At 43.5% G+C, this 10,370-nt stretch overlaps 1 protein-coding gene across 1 annotated transcript in view; it reads right to left on the bottom strand.

The window, feature by feature from the left end:
* Positions 1-8,553: 8,553 nt before the first annotated feature.
* The window catches only part of SYTL1 (synaptotagmin like 1), a 103,891-nt gene continuing 102,074 nt past the window's right edge, over positions 8,554-10,370 (bottom strand). Inside the window, exon 15 of the mRNA XM_040337992.1 lies at positions 8,554-9,095. Coding sequence (XP_040193926.1) covers positions 8,959-9,095 — 137 coding nt within the window. The 3' untranslated portion in view covers positions 8,554-8,958. The remainder of the gene's footprint in view (positions 9,096-10,370) is intronic.

Genomic DNA, 10,370 nt, shown 5'->3' with positions numbered 1-10,370 from the left:
CGCCCAGCCCCATTCAGCCCCATTCACGTAAACGACGTAAAATCCGACGGCAGTTCCGACGTCCATACCCTAACATGCCTTAGACCAGCTATTTGGTGGTTTATCTTTACGCCGGAAAAACGCCTTACGTAAACAGCGTAGATTACATCGACGGGCGTAAGTACGTTCGTGAATCGGCGTATCTAGGTCATTTACATATTCAACGCGTAAATCAGCGTAAATATGCACCCAAGATACGACGGCGTAGGAGACTTACGTCGGTCGTATTAAGCCAGAATTCAGCCGTATCTAGTATTGAGAATAAGGCGCATAGATACGACGGCGCATCTGTACACTTACGCTGCGTCTTTCTGAATCTGGCCCTATGACTCTGGATTTTGACTAGGATTCAACGAATCACTTTTTTTGGTCTCAATGTCTTTACATATAGCAATAGTGACACCTGTAGGCATTATGATGCTATGCGTTTATAGTTAATACACTAATAAAGGAACAAGTTTTCTTAGTAGCTAAATCAGGTTACGCATGGAAAAAGCAATCGGTCACATATACCAAGGTCAAACACTACCTTAATGTCTCTTAATGAAAGACTATACATTATTCCTATACATCTTGAAAACAAAAAGCTTAACATATACAGTATACAGTGGTGTATTTAGCATAGTTGACAAATGAGGAGGATTCATTTTGGACTTCCCCCCATCCTCCTCAATGCATCAAAATTATTTTCAACAGAAATTATTAAAGGGACTGTAAACCCTTAGGCCCGGATTCACGTAGGAGAGCGCATCTTTGTGCGGGCGTAACGTATCCTATTTACATTACATCTCCGCAACTTTGAGAGGCAAGTGCAGTATTCTCAAAGCAAAGTTGCGGCGGCGTAGCGTAAATAGGCCGGCGTAAGCCCGCCTAATTCAAATGTGGAAGATGCGTGTATTATGTAAATGTATTGTGACCCCACGTAAATGACGCTTTCTCCGAACAGCGCATGCGCCGTCCGTGAAAGTATCCCAGTGCGCATGCTCCAAATTAACCTGCAAAAAGCCAATGCTTTCGACGTGAACCTAAATTACGCACAGCCCTACTCGCGAACGACTTACGCAAACGACGTAATCGACTGAAAATTTGATGCTGGCCCGACGTCCATACTGAACATTGGTACGCCTCATCTACACCTCATATAGCAGGGGTAACTTTACGCCGGGAAAAGCCTACCGTAAACGGCGTATCTGTAATGCGATGGCCGGGCGTACGTTCGTGAATTGGCGTATCTAGCTGATTTACATATTTCTAGGCGTAAATCAGCGTACACGCCCCTAGCGGCCAGCGTAAATATGCAGTTAAGATACGACGACGTAGGCGACTTACGCTGGTCGTATCTTATACAAATTCTGGCGTATCTGATTCTTTGAATCAGGCACCAAGGTACGACGGCTCAGACTCAGAGATACGACGTGAATCTGGGCCTTAATGTTTTGTTTAAAATACAAAAATGTTATACTTACCTCTGTGCAACGGTTTTGCACACAGCAGCCCCAATCCTCTTCTTCTTGGGTTCCTCCCTCCTGGCTCCTCCCCCCTCCAAGTACCTACCATACCAAGCTGCTTGCTATGGAGGCACTCGTGCAGGCTCAATCTCGAACTACGCTCGATGTGTCTATAGACACAAAGCACAGCTCAACCCTGCCCCTCACTCCCTCCTCACTGGCTGTGACAGCAGCAGGAGCCAATGGCTTATGAGGAGAGAAAGAGTGGACAGTGGCTGCTTTCATGCACAGCACTGGATCAAGGTCAGGTTCACGCAAGTATAAGGAGGGCGAGTTGCACGCAGAAAGTTTTCTTTCACCTTAATGCAGAGAATGCATTAAGGTAAAGAAACCTTCAGCCTTTAGAACTACTTCAATTTACATGAATTTGAAAGTGGTATTAAACCAAAAATGTAATATATTGCAGCTTACCTATCATTAGATGTGGCTGCATTCGTTTTTTCTTTTTAGGTTTTTCCTTCTGCTTTCCCCTGGTGATCTGGTCAGCAAAGTAAGTGTGACTTTTTTTTATATATTCTACAATGCAATTACGTTCTATAACATCTTTAATATCAAAGAAGTTTATATTAACTGATTAAAGAATAAAAACACTATATACAGTATTTTAGAACATTTGGTATTTATACTTAAGCTGACAACTGCGCTGTGGTATTTGATCACCTCTGCGTTTTATTTTTTTTCGTTTATTTTTTTTAAACAAAAGACCAATTTTGACAAAAAAATTATAATTTTATTTTTTGCTATATAACATCCATTTTTTTTTTAATGTTTTTTTATAAACTCAGTGCCAGGCTCACATCTGGTGCCCGCCCACCTCATTGGATTACAGGTGAGGGGGAGGAGGGATGACACCTGTCAGCCTGCTAGATAAGGTGGAGAGGATGGGCGGCCTTACCGTTACTTTTCTTCAGCGCGTGTACGGCGGCAGTCTGTCAGTCCCGTCCCGGTCCCGCCGTTAGAATTTGAATCTGCATGCATTACGCATGCACGCTTTATGCAACGGCGTTACCCAGGACAGTACTACCTGACCTGAAACAAGAAGCGGAGGAGAGGAGGAGGAGGGAGGAAGGGAGGGGACTGACAGACAAGGGGACCAGTGTGAGTGTGTCAGACACTTCTGGCGCGATGGCGCCCCTCCCTCTGCAAAGGCCGACCCTGGTGAGGAGGCCAGTACCGCAGATAGCGCCGGCAGAAGCAATTACTCTGCTGCCATCTAGTGGCGGTAGATGTAATTGCGGTAACGCCGCCCAAGTAATGGGAACGGCGTTACCATGAGGGGAAGAGTAATCAGTTAGATTACTCGTTACCCTCAAAAGTAACTGCGTTAAGAAACGGCGTTTACTTTAACGCAGTTACTGACAACACTGCAGAGGTCTGACATTTCTTGAAGTTGGCCACCAGGTTTGCACACATCTCATGAGGGATTTTGTCCCACTCCTCTTTACAGATCGTCTCCAAGTTATTGAGGTTTCGAGGCTGACGTTTGGTAACCTTCAGCTCCCTCCACATATTTTCTATGGGATTAAGGTCTGGAGGCTAGGCCACTTAATGTGCTTCTTCTTGATCCACTCTTTTGTTGCCTTGCCCGTGTGTTTTGGGTCATTGTCATGCTGAAAGACCCATTCACAACCCATTTTCAATGCCCTGGCTGAGGGAAGGAGGTTCTCACCCAAGATTTCACAGTACATGGCCATGTTCATCGTCCCTTTGATGCAGTGAAGTTGTCCTGTCCTTTTAGCAGAAAAAAAAACCCCAAAGCATAATTTTTCCACCTTTATGTTTGACAGTGGGGGAGGTGTTCTTGGGGTTATAGGCAGCATTCCTCCTCCTCCAGTGCTGGATATTATTTGAGGGCAGTTGTGATAATAGGATTACAAGTGCACTAAGTCCGCGTATGTTGAGATTTTTCTTTAACATAATAAATCACATGGGGGGGCACCAAAAGATGTTTGGAACTAATGCAACATCACTTTGCATCTTGTATGGGACCTTGAGGGAGTTCCATCAATTTATTTTACGTATATAGGGTCTGATCTAAGGTCCACTTTGATGTCCATTAACTGAACATTCATTGTATTTTAAGTATAGAGATTCATAGTATTTTAATACATAAAGTGTATGTGAATGATTTTCTGAATAGGAGAAAGAAGAGGTCTTGCTACTGTCAGTATATTTTTTATTGCTTTGTGGCTTTGGCCCAAAAAAAATTATATTGTGTTATATTGTTGGTATTTTTAATAAAATGTATAGGTTTGTATACTACATGGGTAGATTTGCAGCACGGTACAATATGAGATATTTTGGAGTTGAGCCTTAAACCAGTTTTTTATGTTAATATTTGATGTTCTATAATATTTGACAGCGGTGACTCCTCCAGGCAGGGCTTTTTTTTCAGCTGGAACTTGGTGGAACCACCTCCGGCTCAGGTCCTCTGCTCCATGCTCACCATTGTCACTGCTCACCACTGTCACTTGTAAACACAGAAGTCAGGCTTCTGTGTTTACAAGTGACAGCTTGACTCTCAACGGATCTTATCTCCTGAATGGATCCCACTAGTACAGTATGGGATAAGGGGGATGCAGGTGCCCGGGGTGCAATAAGGATGCTGACACCCCCAATGGATGATCTCCCTGCAAGTTAGGTGGAACCACCTACAGTGTGTGGGGAGGTACTAGAGCCGGCTGCATGCTTCAACGTAATACAGCAACAAAAGTAAGGTGGAAGATGGTGGAGCTTTTAAGGAAGGAGGAAGAATATGTGGGCTCTAGAGGGGGTTGCAACTTCAAAAAGTTTCTGCACTTTTTTATTTAATATAAAAAGTGTGGAAACTTTTTGAAGACCCCTCGTATATGCTTGAACAAAAAATTTTTTTTCTTGTTTAGGGTGTGTGTGTTTTTTGGAGGGAGTTTATTTCAATAGGGTTTTGTGAAAAACATTGATTAATGGCTAATGAGGGGCTGTTGTTGGCACAAGATAGTTGCAGTGCAGTGCAAGATAGTTGAAAGGCATTTCATAGCCCTCAGGAAGTCCATTCAGCCCCTAAGCTTTGGCAAAACCAACTCATTTTTACCTCCCATATTGAATGCAATGCATTTACCTACTCAAAATGGCAAGTTTTCACCAAAGTGGTTTATTATTATTATTATTATTATTATTATTATTATCAGGGCCACCATCAGGATGGTACAGGCATTACACATGTAAGGGGCCCAATGGTCCCCAGGGGCCTGGCTGCCCCCCCCCCCCCATTTGTTTTTTTTCGTTTGACCCCCCCACCTTTAGCAACTCGCTGCTGTCTGACTTTAGCAAATCACGGCAGGAGAGAGAAGAAAAGACATGATGCTTTCGTTAACACAACCTCCCCCCCACCCCCCGCTTATCATCTCGCTCCAGGGGGCCCTGCCTAAAGCTGTGTAAGGGGCCCCAAAATTTGTGATGCCTGCCCTGATTATTATTAATATACAGGATTTATATAGTGCCAACAGTTTGCACAGGGCTTTACATGCTTCTAGGGTTGCCACCTCCTCCCTTTAAACGCAAACACCATAGGCGTGTGCACAGGGTGAGCCAGGTGTGCCTGGGCACACTCTAATCACCCTGTGTGGTGCAGATTGCATCAAAATATACTGTGCTAAACATGCAGTAACGCACAGAAAAATACAGCATTAAATGGCACAGAACACACCGAAATATACAACGTTAAACGTGCACTAATGCACAGAAATATGCTGCATTAAACGTGCAGTAACACACTGGAATATACTGCTTTAAACATGCAGTAATGCACAGAAATAGACCCCTGATATTTCACCAAAGCTCCCTAATGGGGCTCCTAAAATAAAAAAAAATATATAATAAAAAAAAAAAACTACTAAAACTGTCCACTGCCCTACTGACACCAATCTATGCCCTACTGACACCATCCACCACTCTGCTGACACCATCAGTATATTGTATATACACATGCAAATAGGTTTGAGCTTTGGGGTGCACACCCTAATGCAATAGGCTGCGCATACCTATGACAAACACATATGAATTACACAGGTTCTGAGGCTAATTTAATGCAGATAAGGCACCAAGCGGGTTTAATTACCACCTTAATCAGCCTCAGAAACCTGTGTAATTCATATGTGTTCGGGTTTAAAGGGATGAGGTGGCAACCCTACAAGCTTCTGATGTTGGACTTTGCAATCTTACTTTATCAAGGATGATGGCTGACAGTGGGAGCGTTTATTTTTATTTTTTTCTTGTGGCAAGAGGCACCTGCTGAATCACAGTGCATGCATACTGTACATGCAAACATGTTTGTGAAGGAAGGCAAATTTAGGAAAGCAATCCATAGTTTTCTGTCTTTTATGCCGCATACACACGATCATTTTTCGGCATGAAAAAAAACGTTGTTTTTCAAAAACTTCATTTAAAATGATCGTGTGTGGGCTTCACATCATTTTTCAGGTTCTGTAAAACGACAAAAAAAAAATTCGAACATGCTGCATTTTTTAACGTCGTTTTAAACGATGTCGTTTTTCGGGTTGTAAAAAATGATCGTGTGTGGGCTAAAACGACGTAAAAAACCCACGCATGCTCAGAAGCAAGTTATGAGACGGGAGAGCTTGTTCTGGTAAAACTACCGTTCATAATGGAGTAAGCACATTCATTACGCTGTAACAGACAAAAAAGCGTGAATCGTCTTTTACTAACACGGAATCAGCTAAATAAAGCAGTCCAAAGACAAATGGAACTTCCCCTTTATAGTGCCGTCTTACGTGTTGTAGGTCACCGCTCTTTGCTAGATAATTTTTTTAAAACGATGGTGTGTGGGCAACGTCGTTTTAATGATGAAGTTGGGAAAACAGCGTTTTTTCGACATGCTGAAAAACAATGTTTTTTTTCATGCTGGAAAATGATCGTGTGTACGCGGCATTATACAAGCACAGGTTCGTTTCAGAGAGGCAATGCAAAGAAGAATAACAAACAAACAATCATAATTTAGTTTATTTTTTGTCAGATCACTGAACCATAAATTATTTGCTGCAGGTTACTGGATGTTGTGCTGAGCTGTTTGCATTTCTGAACCTTATTCACTAAATTAGCTTAAAGAGTAATGGAGAAACCAATAAGAAATCATCTCTTAAATGATCTAACGATAGGACGTTGAAGTATTTGTTATGATGGAATTATATATTTTCACGTCACTATTAATCTTTTTACTACTTTCTTGAATCAGACAAGTTAAATTAAATCTTAATATGCCTGATTTTTAAAGCAGATGTACATAAGACAAAGGGCCACGAGGAAGATCAAATTGCACTAGTGCATAACAGCCAATCAGTTTTCAGATTACTGCAATTCAGCTCAATGATTGGAATCAGCAGATGATTGGTTATTACAGGTCACTGCACTTTGCACAGCTCAGTGTGCTATGCGTTTTTGCACTGAATAAGACTATGTGGATTTTTTTTTAAAGTGGATTTTTTTGTAGTTTAGGGTAAAGTGGGGAAGAATTAAAACCTCTGTCCCTGTTCAGAGAGTCACTCTAATGCCTTGTACACATGATGAATAAAGTCAGACAGATTTTTTTCATTGGATATTCCGACTGTGTGTGGGCCCCATCTGACTTTTTTCTCCATCGGAGTTTAGAAATAGAGCATGTTTTATTTTTTCCGATGGAAGAAAATCTTATCAGAAATTCCGATCGTCTGTGTGGAACTCAGATGGAGAAAAAAATATGCATGCTCAGAATCAAGTCGACGCATGCTTGGAAGCATTGAACTTAATTTTTCTTGGCTCATCGTAGTGTTTTACGTCACCGCGTTTTGGACGGTCGGAATTTGGTCTGACAGTGTGTATGCAAAACAGCTTGAACGGAATTCCGACGGAAAATTACTCTCTTTCTTGGCAACCACTGTCACCTAGAGAAAAAGTGAAGGGAATTCTAACATTTTACAGTTGTTACTTGCCCCCAGGGCCGGATTCCAGACAAGGCCAACAAGGCCAGGCCTCGGGGCGGCAGTGGGTGCAGGGGCGGCACTGTGGCTGAGAAGGGAGAAAACTGAGGGAAGAGGAGGTGTGATGATTCTCAATGTAATTTTCGGCAGCAGTACCCCCCAATGCTCAATGGCATTTTTGGCAGCAACACCCCCCCCCCCCCGCCTCTCAATGTCATATTCGGCAGCAGCACCCCCCACAGGCAGGGGCGGCATTGAAGGACCCGGCCTTGGGGCTGCAAAGGGAGTAAATCCAGCCCTGCTTGCCCCATCTCAATGCATTCTTCTAGCTTGCTCTTAGAAGTTTTAATAATATCCCACTCTATGTAACACTAGATAAAGGTGTTGGCTAGAGTTCTGCTTTAAGTCATGTGTGCATGTTCATCTTCCAACGTGCGCTCACAGGTCAACCTGTGTCAATCCTTTCTCAGAAAGGTTAGGGCAGTTTTAAAAACTAAGGCCCTTTTCACACGAGGCATGTGAGGTGCGGTGGCGGTATAGCGGCGCGATTTTTAGCGCCGCTATACCGTCGTATTTACCGTGACATTCGGCCGCTAGCGGTGCGGTTTTAACCCTTGCTAGCGGGCGAAAACGGGTTAATACCGCTCACAATGCGCCTCTGCAGAGGCGCATTACGGGCGGTATTGCTGCGGTTTCCTATTGATTTCAATGGGAAGGAGCGGTATAGGAGCAGTAAACACCCTGCTCCTATACCGCTCCAAAAGATGCTGCTTGCAGGAGATTTTTTTTTCCTCCTGCCAGCGCATCGCCTCAGTGTGAAAGCCCTCAGGCTTTCACATTGAGAATGCTGGGGCAGGACTATTTCAGGCGTTATTTATGCGCTATTTTTAGCGCTAAAACGCCTGAAAATACGCCTCAGTGTGAAAGGGGCCTAAGTGTCTAGAGAAAAACATTATGCATCTCTAGATAATCTGATTACCAAATGATGATTCCAAAGAATTTTGAACAATACTATAGAATAGCATAGAATATACAGTAATTGCACTGCTTGCCTATTTTTTTTTTTTTTAAATAATAGCTTTTACATCTCAAACATAGTCACATGGCTATCTATACATAACTAGAACAGTCCTAAAACACACACATAAAATAAAAGTCTGCAACTTTTATTGCTATTATGACATAGGTTTTACTACATCTGTATTTGTTAATGGCAGTGCTTCTGTGATGATTATCCTATTCTACTTTGGATTAAGTTGGAATCATGGAGTTCCAATCTAACGGTCATAACCTGTTTATCAGTTTAAATATAGTTTCCAAAGGAATATAAATCCCACGGACAGCATAAAATCTTTCAAAAGTCCTTTTGGTTTAAAAATTCACTTTGTGTTTCATTGTAAGGCATGGTAAGTTTGTGTGTTGAATCAGAAATGGTATTTCATGCCACAACTACCAGCATGTTAACGAGGAGTTAGATTCTGTCTTAATGGCAGTGTTACTTCTAACCATTCTCCTGGTCTGCTTATGACCAATTGCCAGAATTTCTTCTCCTGTTCTGTAGAATCCATCCAGCTCACAGGGACCTCATAACTATTACCTGAAACATAAAAACAGGTCCACTAATTGACTTATCACCTCATTCCTAAAACATTTTTTAATGGTGAACTCCAGGTAAACAGCTACATACACAGATTACATACATATACAGTGCCTTGAAAAGTATTCATAACCCTTAAAAATGTCCACATTTTGTCATGTTACAACCAAAAACATAAATGTATTTTATTGGGATTTTATGTGATAGACCAACACAAAGTGGCACATAATTGTGAAGTGAAAGGAAAATGGTTTTAAAAATGTCTTACAAATAAATATGTGACAAGTGTGGCGTGCATTTGTATTCAGCCCCCCTGAGTCACTACTTTGTAGAACCATCTTTCACTCCATGCAGCTCTCTCCCTCCATGTCCCCCTCCATGCTGCTCTCTCCCTCCGTGTCCCCCTCCGTGCTGCCGTCCCCCTTCATGCTGCTCTCTCCCTCCGCGTCCCCCTCCGTGCTGCCGTCCCCCTCCATGCTGCTCTCTCTCTCCGTGTCCCCCTCCGTGCTGCCATCCCCCTCCATGCTGCTCTCTCCCTCCATGCTGCTCTCTCCCTCCGTGCTGCCGTCCCCCTCCATGCTGCTCTCTCCCTCCGTGTCCCCCTCCGTGCTGCCGTCCCCCTCCATGCTGCTCTCTCCCTCCGTGTCCCCCTCCGTGCTGCCGTCCCCCTCCATGCTGTTCTCATCCCTCCGCGTCCCCCTCCGTGCTGCCGTCCCCCTCCATGCTGCTCTCTCCCTCCGTGTCCCCGTCCCCCTCCATGCTGCTCTCTCCCTCCATGCTGCTCTCTCCCTCCGTGCTGCCGTCCCCCTCCATGCTGCTCTCTCCCTCCATGTCCCCCTCCGTGCTGCCGTCCCCCTCCATGCTGCTCTCTCCCTCCGTGTCCCCCTCCATGCTGCTCTCTCCCTCCGTGTCCCCCTCTGTGCGCCTCAGTTTATGAATAGAGAGAAGCCGCTGTCTTCTCTCCATTCATTTTCAGTGCACTGAGGCTGCTGAGAAAGGCACTGGGGAATCTGTGTCCCTAGTCCTTTTCCCTGTCTCAAAGGGGAGATGTCAGAGGTCTGTTAAGACCCCTGATATCTCACCAAAGCCCCCCAACAGGGCTGAAAAAAAAAAGAATTGCAATAAAAAATTAAAAAAATTATTGTAAAAAATAATACAAAATAAAAGAAAAAACTTTTTACATGTCATGCGACTTAGGGTCTCACAATTTGGATTCCAAGTTGTGGCAGGGTGAGATGTTTTATCTAGCTAAGGATTTGTTTTTCTTTCCATACA

Source organism: Rana temporaria, chromosome 2 (assembly GCF_905171775.1).
Source record: "Rana temporaria chromosome 2, aRanTem1.1, whole genome shotgun sequence".
NCBI lineage: Eukaryota > Metazoa > Chordata > Amphibia > Anura > Ranidae > Rana > Rana temporaria.
This window is presented reverse-complemented; position numbering and strand designations above follow the sequence as displayed.